Below are 17,244 nucleotides of genomic sequence, written 5' to 3'. Positions count from 1 at the left end.
CCCTCAATTGTACCTACTTTCTGAGTTCTCAAGCGATTTTAAATTGTACCTGTTTAGTTTCATTAGCTGATTGTTTATTCACAGTCCTTCAACATTAGCTTTGTCTGAAGTGAACAAAAAAGAATTGGGAAATCTCATTCTTAGGTCTTGTCTTTACCTTAATTGCTTGTATTAGGTTGGATTATTTACATCAGAATTTGCATGATATTTTGAAATTATTTTTTGTTGTACTGTTTATGTGGAATAACATATGGACTTGAGAGTCTAAGAGACCTGGGTTCCAATTCTTGATTCTATATTTAACTGGCTGTGAAACCTTGGGCAATTGCTTAAGTTATGTGAAAATGAGGGTACTATCATCTACTATATAGGGTTATTTTAAGGATTAAATGCATCTGGTAATACATGCCAAGTACCCAAATAGTACAGTATCTGAAACTTGTTAAGTTAGTTTTTCTTCCCTATATTCAGACATTATATTTTTATTAGAAAATTTTTTAGGCTACATGAAAAAAGTTTACTTTTATATCTTCTAGAAATATTTCTGTTCTGTACACAGGTGACACTGTGATTCACTTGGATCAGGCATTAGCCAGAATGAGAGACTATACGCATATGAAGATGGAGGCTGAAAGTAGTACAGATGTGAGGTGTACCTGCAGGATCATTGAGGATGACGATGGTGCTGCCGCCACAACCACAGTTAACAATAATTTAGAAGGTGTGTTCTTGAATTGACTAAAAATCCATATATAAAGAACTATGAACCTCACCTGATGTATAATAGGAATTTTTTGACCACTTTTCTTTTAATTATCAGTGGTACTAGAACTACATGGATGTTTGTGTTACTTTAGTATAAAATCAGAATTCAATATTATTTAGAATTTTGCATAAATGTATACATTTCACATCATAGACTTCATTTGCTACTGTAGCATTTTCTTTTTTAAAATAGAAACTCCTGTTATTGAAAATCATAGTTCACAGCAACCTGTGAGTGAAGTTTCTACCGTCCCGTGTCCTAGAATTGATACTCAGCAGCTGGACCGGCAAATTAAAGCAATTATGAAAGAAGTCATTCCTTTTTTGAAGGTAAGTAATAATTTTTAAAAATAAATAAATGTTCTGTTTTATATTTTAAAATTCATGCCAAAGACTCCTTCGTAGTAAATTAAGAAAATAGATAAAAGAAAAATCTAAAATCACTCATAATTTTGTTACTCAGAGATAGCACCTATCAATATTTTGTCAACCTTTCTGTAATATTTTGCCCACATATATGTGCATTCCGCTTTTTTCAAATATTAATATGATACCATAAACATCTTTCTAGATCACTATTTTTCTATTGCGTATTTTTTAATGGTTATACACGTTGATTCATTATTTATTCAAAAATTTTTATGGAATACCTACTTTATGCCAGGTGTTGGGACATAATAATGAACAAGTCAAGGCCTTTGCTCTCATGAAGTTTACATGCTAGGATGAGAATTTGGATTTTAAAAAATAAGTAAATATAAAACATATAAGTAGATGTATGTCAGGTAGTCCATGCAGAGAATTAAAATAAGGTGATGTGATGGTGTGTTTTTGACTGGATGGTCAGGTAAGTCTTGAAGAAGGAACATTTACGCAGAGATGTGAATAAGAAGCTAGCTTAAGCCAAGATCATTCCAGACAGAGAAAGGCCTTGAAGTAGAAGCTTGCTTGGCATGTTTAAGAAACTGGAAGAATGACTGTATGGCTGTAGGAAATTTGTGTGAGATGGTGTTGGAATAGGAAGGGCCAGTTATGCAGACTGTCATAGGCATGGGTCAAAGCTTGGATTTTGTTGGAAGTTCGAATGGGAACTCTTAGGAGATTTTAAGTAAGAGAAACAAAATCTGATGTTTCTGGAGAATTGAGTATAGGGGTCAGAATAACAGTGAAGCAGGTGAAAAATAATCATGACTTAGACAAGGGTGTGGTACTAAAGATGGGGCACAGTAGGCAATTGGGATATATTTTGAAAATCAGCAGACCCGACTGATAGTAGATGAGGTCACCTAAAGCACAGCACTAGATAAGAGAAGGGAGCCTAGAACTAGGGCCCAGGATCAGGTGATCAAACATACAGAGGTTGTGCAAAAGCAGACATGCTTGCTACTGACTGCTACATGACTGCTACTGTGGGGGTTGAGTATTCATAGAACAGATTTCCTGTTAATTATTTTATTAGTTCCTGTTGTTAAATGTTTGTGTTTATTCTCTTCTGGTTTCTTTTTCACTATTATGAAAAATGCTTAAATGATTTAGCTAAATTTAAATATGCATCCCATTTTTATTTCCTTTGAAATAATTCTTAGACATAGAATTTGTAGCTTTAAGGGTATGAATATTTTTAAGGCTTTTGAGACATTATGCTACATTATCCCTCAGAAAGGTTAACAATTTATATTCCTAGCAACAGTGAGACTATGAGACAAGTAAAGCAGTACTATGTATTGTTTAATAACAAGGAAGAGGGGAGAGAAGGAAACATGCAAAGCCAGGACTGTTTTCTGAGATGGGACTCTTATATTCTCATTTAAAATGGAAATTAAAAAAAAAGAAGAGGTGAAAAGACAATCTTTTCATTCAGAGATGTGAAACTACAAGATATGTTGTCATCAGATTCATTTTTTACAACCTGCTTGTACTTCCCAATGTGTCAGATGCTGACAGCAAAAATTTTTGTTTCCGTACACTTATATTTCTTCCCTCGGTGGAAGTAATTGCTTTCTTTGGAATATTTTGAGAGAAGAGAGAAACAGCATTTCTAAGAACTGTTTTCTCCAAAGAGACTTGATAGCCAAGAGAGGAAAGAGGATCCATCTGTCTAACGCCCAAATTATTGCATGTAGAAACTGAAAACCTTAGTCTCTTCCTGAGCACCCGCAGCAGCTCCAGATGGTTCTGTCTCTGCTTCCTCTTCTAATCTTTCAACTCTCCTGCTAGCATTACTAGTGCTTCGAAGGCTTTGACACTTGCTGATGCTTCTGTCTAGAATCCTGTTTTTTTCACATGCCTGCATGGCTTTTTCTTTTGAACCCTGAAGGCTTTAGTCAAATGTTATTTTTTTGGTGAACAGATCTCCCCTTTCCTTACCTGCTTTTCTTTATCTTCATAGTGCTTGCCACCTTATAACCTATTTAATATTTGCTTATTGACTTTGTCTGTTTCCCTTGTTACATGTAAACTCCGTGAAGTCGTGAAGATTTACATCAGAGATGTTAATCTGTTTTGGTCACTGTCTTACCAGTGCCAGGAATAATACATGCATGTAGTAGGTACTCAGTAAATACTTACTGAATGTTAGTAAGTGAATTGATCTACCAAACCTTGACTGTGGTTTTTAAACTACTCAAGTATATAGCTTGAAACTGTTGGGCCTACAGGATCCAGATCGGATTGAGCATTGCTCATAAAACTTCTGCAGCCTGATCCCAGCCTCTTAACTGTTCCTTCCACATGCACTGTATCCTGCTTGACATTATTCAGAAATGCACATTGCCCATGTTACTTCCTTTGCCCAGATGCCCTTTATCCTTCTTCTGTTGGTCTTATCCTTCAGGATTCAGCTGAAATAGTTTTGTATGTTTTTGCTGGCAGAATTTCTCCTTCTTTTCCCTGCTTTTGGGAAACTTGGTACCTGTTTTTATTAGAGCACTTATGACAAAGTATCACAATTTTCTGCCCTGTACCCTGCCAGTAGAACAAGATCTGTCTCAATTTCTTAGTACTTAATAGTCAAGAAGGACTTCAGAGACTAGATAAAGGGAATTTGAGGAGATTAAACAAATACACCAATTTCACCAATTATTTTTGTGCCTTTATTAAAATATGTTTTCACCTGCTCAAATACTTATATTCCTATAAATTATAAGAATATGTACTGTTTTACTCTATTTAGTTTATTGCTTACTTCCATCTTAGCCATAAACAGTATTGCCTTTTTTCTTTTACATTTTTGTGTTCACGTAATGCAATAAATACTTTTAAGTGTGTCTTTTTTGTTAAATTAGGTATATTGGTAGTGATATTTATTTGATATGTATAATTATTTTCTAAATGTTAAAAAAAAATGTAAATAACTTACCTTCATGTGTAGGGAATGAAACCATCTCAGAGATTTTTGTTGCATTTGCAATTTTGTGTCTGATTCTATTCTTCATGAGGATTTCCTGGCTAAATTTATCACTTCAGACAATTTCTGAGGGCCAACAAAATGAGAACTAATGATCTGATTTCAACTATTTTATTATGTCTCATTTCACTTCAGATCTTGATTTTTTTGGGTAGACTTCAGAGGGCTGCTTAACATCTTCCAACCCACAGAATGTCAGCAGTGCCAAGGCTGAGGAAATGTGGTGGAAGGTGAAGTGCAGTTATGCGAGTAGTTGAACTGAACTACAAATAGGCAGGCATACCGGCGATACGGAAACTATGAAGTACAGACAGGAAGTAGTGGAAAATGTTGAATCAGCCAGTTTCTTTTATTGGCTAGTATCTGGTACTGTGAATCAAAATTTGCAAACCTTTTAATGTGTATGTAGTGGGGAGTTGGCTGTTCTTATGAACAAAGTCTCCAAATGTGCATCTAAAAGCTGAGGAGCTTATGCAAGAACAATACAATCTCATATAATCATGTGGATTAACACTTTTTATACAGTAGGTAAGTTATATCTTAACCAACTAGAATTTTTCTCAGGAGCACATGGATGAAGTATGTTCTTCTCAACTTCTAACCTCAGTAAGACGCATGGTTTTGGTCCTTACTCAGCAAAACAATGAGAGCAAAGAGTTTGTAAAGTTCTTTCATAAGCAGCTTGGAAGTATATTACAGGTAAGAGTTTGTTCTTGTATGACTTACCAGTATGTACTGGTTAGGTACATGGTTAGGACTTTTTTCCCCCTATTTTCTGGCATTACACAATTTATTCAAGTAGATGTTCATTCTAGCATCCATTTGGAATGACGCTGTAACACTTTTTAGGTTATTTCTTACTCAATTTAAAAATATTGTATTAGGCCCTTTGTCTTCATTTAACTTTACCATCTCTAAGGCTTGTCCCAACTCTAACAAAATTTTGTTTTGATTTTTCCCTACCTAAGAACAACATTTCAAGTTTGAAATGTTTAGAAAGTATTCCTTGGTATTTTCTAAAATAATTTTTTTTCTTTTCTTTTTTTTTTTTTTACCAATCTGGGAAATTGTGGAAGCTGGAAACTATTGATAGTAGAGACTTCTTGGGCTGTAACAGTAACTAAATTATGTAATGGTAGTGGTTCGTAACTGGGGGCAGGACTAGCAAGAGTCCTACTTAGTAATATTCTTAGTAATATTAACCTATTGTTTTTTAGCCTATCTTAGACATTAGTTTTAAGTTTTTCAGTACTAAAAAGTAATAAAATTGTTTTTCCCTTCATGAGTATTATAATTCAAATTTGTTAATCATCTATATTTCTCTACCCACAGTTAAAGTTTGCTATAATCTTAAAGTGATTTGGTTTATCTTTGAATAGGATTCACTGGCAAAATTTGCTGGCAGAAGACTGAAGGATTGTGGAGAAGATCTTCTTGTAGAGATATCTGAAGTGTTATTTAATGAATTGGCTTTCTTTAAGCTCATGCAAGATTTGGATAATAATAGTGTAACTGTTAAACAGAGATGCAAAAGGAAAATAGAAGCCGCTGGAGTGATACAGTCTTATGCAAAAGAGGTGAATGACATTCATTTTGATATAGAAATGGTTGTGATTAGTGTATAAATGTCCGTTTTGATCTTTATGAGTAAATGAAATCATACTTGACCTCACCAAAGTAGTTTTTTTTTTTTTTTTCCGTAATATGAGTTAATCAGATTATAAGTCAGTACATACACCAGCCACTTCCTGACTCTCAGGAGTAGCAGCAGTGGCTCAGCATCAGGGCGGCAGACAGGAGCAGGTGGCAGGGGATTGGCAAGTATCCACTTCACGTTACGGCCGCTTACCCAGAAAAGAGAGGAGGACTGGGATCTGGCTCTTGGCCAGCTGCCTGCCGTGGCTGTTGTCAATCACAGTAGATGCCCCAGGAGAGTTAGCACCCCAGCCAGCACACATGCTTGTTATTAGTTAGGACCTTGGTTGCACATCCCTGTAGCTCCTTATGCCCTGTTGAATTAGTCTTGATCACATACAAAATTGGATGTTTTTTCCCCTCAACTGAGGCATACCAGGAGGCTTTTCCTCTAGACACCAGCACTCTTTTCTTGACTCTCTAATCATGAGAGGAAAAACAGATCAAGACCCAAAACAGAAAGAGATAACCCTTCTTGCCGAAATCTAAAGTAGATAAAATCAGGCTGTCTTTTTCAAGCTTTTCGTAATGTTTTTCTTCTAGACATAAGTTTCAGATCATTTCAGCCATTACTTAGAGCTTGAAGAAAATAGAACAGGATGATATGATAAAAATGATAGAAAGGACTGCTTTAGATGGCAGAATCAAGAGGCTCCCTCAGGGGATGAAATGTGAGCTAAGCTATGGAAAGACAAGAGGAGTTTATAATGAAGATGAGAGGAGAGAACTGTTAAGTGTAACAGTGCCAGGCAGACAGAACCATTAAGTATAAAGACTTTAAAGCAGGATTGAGTGTTTTGGGGAACAGAGAGAAACTAGGGAGGCAGGAACACTTAAAATGAGGTGAGCCTGTAGGAGATGAAGTCACAGAGGTAGATAGGACAAATTTGTGAAATCTTAAAAACTGTTGTAGGGACCTTGTATTTTATTTTATTCTAAGCATAATGGAAACTCATAGGAAGGTTTGAGAGAGAGGAGTATCATAATCTCAGTTTAAGATTTGTCAGGCTTCGTTATTGAGTAGGAATTGTAGGTGAGTAGAGAGAGAAGCAGAGAGACTGCTTGGAAGATTGTTGCAGTTGTCCACGTAAGAACTGGCTCAGCTCTGAGTGTGTAAGAAATGGGTAAGAAGTGTCTCAGCTCTGAGTGTGTAACAGCAGATACATTAGGATGATTGAGTCAAATGCAGTCTAGTAGTTCAGATGTGGGTAATAAACATAAGGTACAGGCTGATTCTGACTTGTGCATTTGGGTGAATGAAGAACAATTTACTGAGATTGGGAAGACTGAAGAGAGACTGGGGTTTTAGAAGGAAAGAAATCAAGATTTTTGTTTTGGATATAGTAAGTTTGTGATGTCCCTTAGATATCCATGGAGATGTCAGGTAGATTGTGTTGCTTTTTGTTTTTCTTCATTTAAAAGATTTATTTAATAAGAGTTGAATTTATATTTCTAAGAAAACACTAATCTCTTTGGATGGTGGTTTAAAAATGCAGGATTTGTTAAAGTTTACTGAGTACTTAAGTGTGATAATGAATGATCACCCCTGAATTCTGCCTAACCGATTTGCTTATAGGCCAAAAGGATTCTTGAAGGAGATCACAGTTCACCTGCTGGAGAAATTGATGATGAAGACAAAGTATGTGCTAATTTAGTGGCTTTTGAAACAAAAGATTAAATAATTTTAGTAACTTTTACCTTAATGGTAGAGAGCAAAGTAGATCATAAAATGTCCTTTCTTCTGACAGAGTTTTATTTTCTTTTAAAAACAACTAAATTTAAAATCATTCTTTATATTTTTAAATTAGATAATGACTTACTAATTTTTATGATAGACTTACTGTATACCTTTAAAAAATGTACTTTAAGGAATTAATTACTCGAATTTATTTGTGGCTAGGACAAGGATGAGACGGAAACAGTTAAGCAGACTCAAACGTCTGAGGTTTATGATGGTGACGGCCCCAAAAACGTGAGATCTGATGTTTCTGATCAAGAGGAAGATGAAGAAAGTGAAGAATGTCCAGTGTCTATTAGTAAGTCTGAAGGCTCTAGACTAGGCTTATGCATTAGTTCTTTACAGATCACTTAATGAAACAGTTTGTTGGAGTGGAATGAATATAGAATTAGGTGTCAGACAACTCTGAATTTCAGTGTGACCCTGACTAAATTACCAGTCCTTTCAACACCAGTTTTCTAGTACTTAACGGTTTTGAAGGTTTTAGATACTGTATGTGAAGCACTTACACAATGTAGGCATGCAATATATGGGAGCTGTTATGAAGTAAGTGTTAAAATTTTTACCAAAAATTGTGTGTTAATCAACTTAGATTTGTCCAAAGCTGAAACTCAGGCTTTGACTAATTATGGAAGTGGAGAAGATGAGAATGAAGATGAAGAAATAGAAGAATTTGAAGAGGGACCTGTAGATGTCCAGACGTCACTTCAGGCTAACACTGAAACTACAGAAGAAAATGAACACGATGATCAGGTATTCCAGTGCAGACTCACACACTCTCCACCAGTCTTCCTATGACACCTAAAAGCACGTTCTTTTTAAACATGTTAAAATCAACAGCTTCCCCATTCTCATTTTCCTGAGTACAAACTTCTTTAATATCCTTATTGAAATCTAAAACACTTATTATTTTTTTATTTAGCAATGTTTTTACATTTAAAGCACTTAAAATATTTTAATAACAAGTCCTGAAAACTATGTGATGACTTTAGATTTTCAACTTTTGATTTTTCTAGTTATACATGGAAGTAGTATGTAACAAAATAAAATCATTCCCCTTCCTATCCTCACCTCATCCTGCCCCAGAGGCAAAACTTTGTATTATTTCTTCTGCTGTTTACCCTGTATCTGAATAATATGTGTCTGCATTTATTCATTCATTTATGTGTTAGACATTACCTTTTGAATTCTGTTAGAGCAGGTGAAGACTCTCAGGTCACATATGTTCCTCATTTAATCTTGTCTTTTGATTAAATCTGTATTTAATCAAATATGTAGATTTAAATGAACCATGCAAATATTACTAGCTGTTGAGCTAAGCAGATAGTGTTTATTGCTTAGTCTTGTACATTTTTTTCACCTGAATTTAATAATTGTCTCATTTTTTAATTTATTTTCTTTGATCACATACCCAAGTGCTTGCTCTGCCCAGCAGTAGTTCAGTAAATCTCTCAGTAGAATTTTCTTCATGAACCAGTCTGTCAGTTTTGTCCTTTCCGGAGCTTGCTTCATTCCTGCTCCATTCTGGGTCTGGCTCTTCTTTAGCCCTATAGATAGCTACCAGCTAGGGAACGCCGTCTTTCGTACTTTTAGGTCTCAGTTTCTGGAATCAAATCTTGCCTTTCTCTTCCTTGGTTAATCACCTAATTTTGGTGGAACACATCTTGCAGTCACTCTCTAAGAAAGAGTGCAAAACATATCTTGACATTTTCTTTTTCCCCCCTGCTCAGTCATGTCTGACTCTTTGAGACCCCATGGACTATAGCCCACCAGCCTCCTCTGTCCATGGAATTCTCGAGGCAGGAATACTAGAGTAGGTAGCCATTCCCTTCTCTAAGAAAACTCAGTGTTTCTGTGTTGAAAATCATTTCCCCTCAGGTCTTTGAAGGCCTTTCTTCTGATTTTTCATATATGTCCTTTTTTCTCTCTAACTCTAGAAGTTTTTCCACCTGGAGTTCTGAAATTTCACAGTGATAATATACATTGTTGCAGGTCTTTTTATTCACTACACTAGGTGAACTCAGTTGTCTTTTTAATCTGTAGCATGTTTTTCAGGTTTGGTAAATTTTCTTTAATTTCATTTCTTCCTCACCATTTTCTCTTCTTCTGAAATAAATGTTATCAGGTGTTAATTAGCCCTATTTTCTTCTTTTCATTTTATTGACCCATTGATCTTTCTGTTTTATTACTTTCTGGGAGATTTATTTGACCTTAACTATATGATAGTATCTTTAGTTCAACTGTCATAATTTTAATTTCTAAGTACTTTTTTCTGTTTGTTACTTCTTTATAGCACCCTCTTACTTCATGGGAGCAGTATTTTCTCTTACCCACACATAGAGGCTTTCTCCAAATATCCACTCTACCTTTGGTGCTTACATTAAAGAATAATACACCAAAAAGCCAGTTGAAATTCTTTTGGGCTTTACTGTGGGGCAGCCAAGTAGATAACTCTGATAGAAAATCCTAAATGTCAATTCCTATTGGAATAGTTTAATTTCTCCAAAGTAGGGAGGGTCCGCCCATCTCCTTCTACCTGGTATGAGGTCCCTTTCCTTGGCTATTGGTGTTCTGAACTTGGATGTAGGGTTAGGACTGAGGGTCCCACCATTATACAGACTTGCCCTAGATTTTCCGTTGCCTTTTGACACTTTATCCTGTCATTCATACTTTCCACGGTGGCCCCCAGGCCTGAGACTAGCTCATTTCCTCCAAAATATAATCTCCCATTTTCTGTTGAGCCTGGGGAGGGAATCTTAAGTGTAACAAAATATAATCATTCCCCTTCCTGTCCTCACCTCATCCTGCCCCAGAGGCAAAATTTGTATGATTTCTTCTGTTGTTTACCCTCTATCTGAATAATATGTGTGTGCGTTTATTTATTCATTTATGTGTTAGACATTACTTTTTGAATTTTGTTATAGCAGGTGAAGACTCTCACCCCACCACTGTATTCCTTCCTTCCTAGAATCTAGGGCATCCAATTATGAGGTGAATCTTCAGTTTTCTCTCCTCCTACAGAAAGCAGTTAGCTTGTTCATCCTTCTCTCCTTTCCTTCAGTTAACATCTACAAATAAGCAAGTATCTTTTAGTTTCATTTAATATAGAGTCAGGCCTAAAAAAACAAATAGTAAAATCTATAATACTCCAGTTCTTTGTGTTATTCTGAAGTTAAGAAAAGTAGATTTTTTAAACTTAGCCATCTTGAAATTGCAACCACAGCCTTCTTGAAACACTTCTAGAAGATTATTTTAAAATTTCCTTGTATGAAGGTCTCATGTTGGAAATAGCATTCATCTCCTGTATAGTGACTGTATGTTTAGGTCCTACTATTAAGACATTATTTTTTCCTTCTAGGTTCCACAGCATGATTTTGAAAAATCATCAGAAAGCAAAAATGTCCCATCAGAACAAGAACCCACTACTAGTAAAGGTAAGAAAAGTTTAAAATTTCCATGTTAAAATTATCTGCAGTGTCCTTTATGTGCTTAAAAACAAAGAAATTAAATTCTTAGCTACTGCAAGTTCAGAGGTATTTTGGATCTGAAACATGTCTTTTTTTCTCTCCCTAAATCCTTTGTAGAAAATGCTAGGGCCTTGTTTCTGCAAACAGCTATTAAAGAAAAGTTGACAAATACCTAAACACAGAGACAAATTTTGTAAGGAAGGTAGTCTGATTATACATTTATACATTTTAGTCTTTATTTGATGCAATAGTAAAACTTAATGACAGTTGCATTACACTAATGTTAAGACTTTCTTTTGATGACAGGTGATCAGGATAGCACTCCTGTGAAGCCCTGTTACCTCAATATCGTGGAAAATGAGCAACCTTTAAATAGCACTGTCCAGAAGGACACTCTCACTACCATCGACTCGTCCAGTCAGCCTAACCCTTTGCCTTTACCTTTAACTGAAATTGAAACCTTGGTGCCTAGAGTCAAAGAAGTGAAATCTGCTCAGGAGACTCCTGAAAGCTCTTTGGCTGGAAGTCCTGATACTGAATCTCCAGTGTTAGTGAATGACTATGTAGGTATCATGTGCATTTCATTTCTGTGCCCCTTTCTTCATTTGCAGGTTAACATTTCTAGTATATAAACACAACTCCACTTTGTGTTTGGGTTTAGAAACTGTTGGAGCATTTTTATTTCTCATTCAGACTTACTTTAAACTCAAACAGAAGAGTGATAGTGAACCAAGATGACCATTTCAAAACCTAAAATTCTAGTTTTGAGAACCAAAGAGATGAACTGTATGTGGTAACCTTGAGAGAGTTCATTTGACAGCAGTAGAGTCCCTGTCTATAGTGAATGATGAAAAAGTAAGCTAGCATTTATATTTATAATTTGCATTTATAATGTAAGTAGGTAAGTTTAGTTTTTCTCTGGACATTTGTTTCAATTTAATTTTATAGCCAATAGGTTGTTTTTTGGATACTTGGGTTGTGTATGTTTTATATACTTTGTCTTTTGGGTAAAAATGAAGGGATTTGTAATAATGTACCTTTAGGTCTAAAGAACATGTTTCACATATTATTTAATCAACATCAGTTTTCTTCCCAAAGATATGTTTATAATATAATTTCAAAGCTTCTCAGCAAAAGGGGACTTAACAGTATTTCAGAAACAGTAGAAAGAGTAACTATCTTAATTGTTTTATTTGCTTCAGTAATAGTAAAATTTTCCATTGAAAACTGTAAAAGTTACTTATTAGGTTTCTAGGTTTCTTATTATTATTTGATGAATGCATAGAATTGCTACAGAAGGCATTTGCTCAAAATTTACTTGACATTAGATCATAGAAGGTCCTGAAGTTGGATTTCAGGCAGGGAATACTATTAAAGGTCTTTGCACAAGAAAATGAAATGGTCAAAGTCACGGATTTTGAAGATGAATCCGATGACTGTATAAGAAGTGTTGTCAAGGAATCAAAGTTGAGAGTCTCCATTATCATGTAAATACAAATTGAGCTGAGTGAGAGAGGAATGGGTGAGAAATGTTTCAGAAAAAAGAAAAACTTAAGGTTTCCACTTGGGTAATTGGTAGAATGATGATACTATTAAAAACCAAAGAACTGGGAGAAAACGCTTCAGGTTTCAGAAAAACAGTGTGAGGTGATTTTTAATAACTTTTGTGAATTACTAAATTCACACCACATCTTTCTGTTTGAGCTTCCAGTTGATATCGAAAGTCTTATGTTTACTTATATTCTTCTGAATACAGCTCTGATGCATTGTTAACATATCAAGAAATGAGGGTTGTTCTAATTACTTTAGCCCTCAATGTAACTACTGCTGTTTCTCCCTTTAGCTTGTATGAACGGGCTCTTTGTTTTGTAAAACGGGTGCACAGAAGCCTCACTGTGTGCCCACAGTTACAAGTGTGCAACCCTTCATGTTGAACTCTAGATTTCCGTTCTATTCATTGAGCTAAATATGGAAGAAACGCAAATATGACAGAGTTACTGACATCTATACACACGTGAGAATCCAGTTTATCTCTTGGCATGGATGACTTTGGTTTAGATCCAGAGATAGAGTGGATTGCCTTCATTAAATATAATTTGTTAATCTTACAGGAAGCAGAATCTGGTAACATAAGTCAAAAATCTGATGAAGAAGACTTTGTGAAAGTTGAAGATTTACCACTTAAACTGACAATATATTCAGAGGTATTTCGCTCTCTTTAATTACAGTTGTCATATATAGCAGATATTGTTAAGATGAAAAGTGATTTTGTATTTTTAATTTTCATTCTACAGGCAGATCTAAGGAAGAAAATGGCAGAAGAAGAACAAAAAAACCACTTAGCTGGTGAAATATGTGAAATGCAGACTGAAGAATTAGCTGGGAATTCTCAGACACTAAAAGAACCTGGTAAGAGTTAGCCGTTTTAATCATATCACACTGAAAAGTTACTGAATCTTGATACCATCATTTTCTTTTAGTTTTTAAAATGTGCTACTAGTACCTGGAATATAGAAGCCAAACATTAGAAAGGAAGCATAATTCTATAAAAATGTTAGTTCCACTGCCCAATTTATAAAATAGTACTGTCAGATAATTTTCTCTGTTTTTAGTTTTAACAGTGTAATAGATGCAGATGGCTTAAGAAAGAAAGGTACAGAGGAGTTAGTGATGATTGGCAAGAGCCCATTTCTTTTATTCACTGGTTTTCAGTTCTTTTGGAGGAGGCCTTTTATATCTCTATATACTATTATAATTTTCCTGAACTTTAAAAATTAGATAATGTTTCTTATCTCCCCAATGAAAACTTATTTAAACCTACCTCTTCTTTCAATGTTTATGTTGTTTTTGGTTTTTCTGTTACCTTTGTTCTTACAAATGTACACATTTTCTAGTTCTGTCAGTTTTGGTCATTACCCGACTGCTTATTCCTCCGCTTTTCCTTCTCTGTTCAGTTTACTCATTTCATATTTTATTGACCTTATTAAACACACTTATATTCTGTTTTTGTAACTATAAGAATGAAATCTTTTATACTTTCCTGAAGATGATTTTATGATTCATTGCAGAGCCAAGTGATAGTCCCAGGAAATCTGAGAAGATTTCCTTCTTTTTGGGTCTAATAGCACAGCCCAAGGGCCACTCAGAGGAGAACATTTCTTGCATCAAGGTCAAGGATTTTCTGTTTGTTCATCAGTTGATTAAACTCAAGATTTTTTGTTTTTTTAAGAAATAGGGTGACGAGAAGAGAAACCAAATATCAAACCTTCAGTTAATCTCCCAGTTTTCAGCCCATTCCTGCTGTTAGGGCTTCAGTTGGTACCCTCTCCCCTGCTGCCTGTCCTCGCGTGTCTGGGCTCCAGCTTCCTCCACCCCGCCCTGTGCCTCCAGTCTGCTCTCAGCATTCTGGGAATTTGTTTTTATCTTCTGTCTTCTGGTTCTCTCACAACCACCCTTCTTTTGTTGGTCTGAATTTATTCATTTTTATACTTTTTTTTCCCCCTAATGGGTTTTTTGGTTTGTTCTTTTTTGAGAGCAAGTATCTGCTCAGCCTGCCATCTTAAGATGGAAACCCTTACCTATGTCTTTTAAACTGTTGGTGGTATCATCAGGGAATTATTGTAGCAAAGTAAGTTTCTTTTCTAATAACTTTATATTAAAAGTGAAAATTTTAAATGGAAGAGGAGAACAATATTAAATAAATTTTATAAGGTCATATTAACTCAGTAAATAATTTATAAGGCATTAACCATGGTTTTGTTTTTCAGAAACAGTGGGAACCCAAAGTACATGAGATGTCTCCAGAGGCTGATCTAACTCTTTCTTGACATAATCAATACGTATATGAAAATGGCACTAAATAAACATCTGTTTTAATCTATATAAAATGTAAATCAGTTTGACACTGCATTTTTGGTAGGTGTGCTAATTTCTGCCCATGGCAGTTTAAAACATCAAAAACTGAATTCTGGACAGATTAAAGCCTTGATACACTGTGGGGTTTTTTCCTTTTTCTTTCTTTCATTTTTTTGGTCCTGATTTTTTTTCCCCATTGTGATGTTTAGTAACGTAAAAATTAAAGTGTAGTTTTAAATAAAGTTTGGACTTACCTGTAAACTATCTTTTTTGAAAATTATGTTGAATTCTATACAGCAAGTCACTGTTCTATATAATTAGGCTGTTCAGAGAAGAGCAACGGTCAAGAGTTAGAGGAATATACTATTTATTATAAAGCCCAGCCTTCAGGCCAGGCTTCCAAATAATGCCAGTGTTGCTGCTATTGAGTCTAATATTCTTTTAGATACCTGCATGTCTTATTCCTTTGTAAGAATAGGGCAGGTTATAAAGGTATCCAGGATTTCAGAGAAGTTATTATAGATTATAAATATTCAAATTGGATAATAAGTTTAGAATACTTGTCCTTAGTACCTAGAATTTACATAATTATCTATTAGATAAATATTTTCTAGAATTGCAATTCATATCTGTGTTGCCTCAGTTTAAACCTTAAAAGAGAGAACATTTTCTATAATTAGAGAATATTTCCGCTTAAACAAGGAAAGTAACATTGTGATTACTTTTAAAAGGAAAACCAAGCTCTTTAAAGTAGGGATTAATAGAACTAAATTTATGTACCAGAGCACTAAGTTTCTATTTGCCTTTGGACAACCTTGCTTTTTGAGACAATAATTTAGGCCAAAGCATAGTAGTTGTCGCTGTGTGTAGTGAGAGAGAAGCAGGTTTGCAGATGAAGTACTGTATGGAGTAATGAGAATCTACGTGACCTCTTCATCAGTAAGCAAATTAGCTTTTCAAAGGTGGTGTACTTTTAGATCCCATCTTGCCATATACCGAGTTAAAGGCCTCACAGAGTCAGTTAACAAGTCAACTTTACAGACTGTTCCTTGAATAAAATATGAAGAATTATTCCAAATTAGTCTTTTAAATTTGTCAGCAGTTTACCGAAATACCCCATAAAAAAAGAATTTGGTTGGTATTCCTTTGAAATTCTTGACTGGTACCTCAGTGGGAAACTATAATGTCCAGTCAGGGAATAATAAATGAGGATTTCCCTCTGAAGACATTGACTGTATTGTTCTGTAATTTAAATTATGTGAAGCATATATCTCCAACTTTATTAAACTTACTCAGAACACTATCATTCCAGAAGCAGGAATTATTCAATTGGCTTGACTTCAGGGAAATTGAAGCATAGTACGTATACATATATATTATATGTATACTTAAGTTCTATATTTGTTTTCTAGACTCTGTACAGAAACTTCATTTTGATACACTCAAGCCAAGCCTTACATATTAAATATTAAGACTGTCTCTCTCTCTGCATGCAAATTAAAGATGGGTTAATTTGTGGAATTGTTGTACTTACATCTTAAGTTATTATTGTAGTATCTGTGAATCTTATCAAATTTGCTTATTTGACTTACAGCTGTTGTAATCTGGTCTTTTGTTTTCTCTTATAGTAGATAATTTAGTTTTAAGTGCTTGAGAGCAGATAACTTGCTTAATATGTTTTTCCCTGGTAACTGTTGCTAAAGGCTTAGGCATTCAATATGTACTGTTTGTCTTAATTTTAAGTTAAAAATTTGGTTAGAGGTAAAAGGGGAAGAAAAGGTCAAAATAAGGGAAAGAGAAACCTAGGCAGGTTGAAGTAATGCCTACAAGACTGAGCTCAGCAGACTGTGCAGCAGGTACTCCTTGTATTTTTAACATTCGCTTTGGGTAAATGCTTTTTCACTGTTAATAAATGTGTATCCTGCATACAACCCTGAATTGCATTTTCATTTACATTGACATACTCATTTATGCTTTAGAATTTATTCCAGAATTTTGGCTTATTTGGCAATTTTAAGTGTGTTTTTTTTTAAAAAAACTCAATACAAACTATTATATATAAAATAGAAAACAATAAGGTCCTATTGTGTAGCACAGGAAACTATTCAGTATCCCCTAATAAACTATAATGGGAAAGAATGTGAAAAGAATATGTGTATACGTATAACTGAATCACTTTGGTGTATGTATACTACACTCTAACACTACATTGTAAATCAACTATGCTTCAATTAAAAGAAAAAAAAAAAAAAGACACAAAAGATAATGACATATCAACCAGCCAGAGAAATTTATTAAAGTAGAAACATTTTTCTTAC

General features: G+C 34.7%; 1 protein-coding gene across 22 annotated transcripts in view; it reads left to right on the top strand.

Moving 5' to 3' along the window:
- PCM1 (pericentriolar material 1) overlaps positions 1-16,857 on the top strand; it is an 83,876-nt gene extending 67,019 nt beyond the window's left edge. For 12 of the 22 annotated variants that reach the window (XM_061134698.1, XM_061134714.1, XM_061134710.1 and 9 more), the window contains 12 exons: positions 560-721; positions 959-1,095; positions 4,736-4,870; positions 5,551-5,748; positions 7,443-7,505; positions 7,767-7,902; positions 8,197-8,357; positions 10,963-11,038; positions 11,378-11,634; positions 13,183-13,275; positions 13,366-13,480; positions 14,839-16,857. In XM_061134698.1, the coding sequence (XP_060990681.1) occupies positions 560-721; positions 959-1,095; positions 4,736-4,870; positions 5,551-5,748; positions 7,443-7,505; positions 7,767-7,902; positions 8,197-8,357; positions 10,963-11,038; positions 11,378-11,634; positions 13,183-13,275; positions 13,366-13,480; positions 14,839-14,864 (1,559 nt within the window). In that variant the 3' untranslated portion in view covers positions 14,865-16,857. Of the gene's footprint in view, positions 1-559; positions 722-958; positions 1,096-4,735; positions 4,871-5,550; positions 5,749-7,442; positions 7,506-7,766; positions 7,903-8,196; positions 8,358-10,962; positions 11,039-11,359; positions 11,635-13,182; positions 13,276-13,365; positions 13,481-14,838 lie in introns of all 22 variants that reach the window. The other 10 variants (XM_061134695.1, XM_061134696.1, XM_061134700.1 and 7 more) reach the window with 1 other exon arrangement.
- The last annotated feature ends 387 nt before the right edge of the window (positions 16,858-17,244 follow it).

Source organism: Dama dama, chromosome 32 (genome assembly GCF_033118175.1).
Source record: "Dama dama isolate Ldn47 chromosome 32, ASM3311817v1, whole genome shotgun sequence".
Taxonomy (NCBI): domain Eukaryota; kingdom Metazoa; phylum Chordata; class Mammalia; order Artiodactyla; family Cervidae; genus Dama; species Dama dama.
The sequence above is the reverse complement of the archived record's forward strand: the minus strand, read 5'-3'. Positions and strand labels throughout refer to the sequence as shown.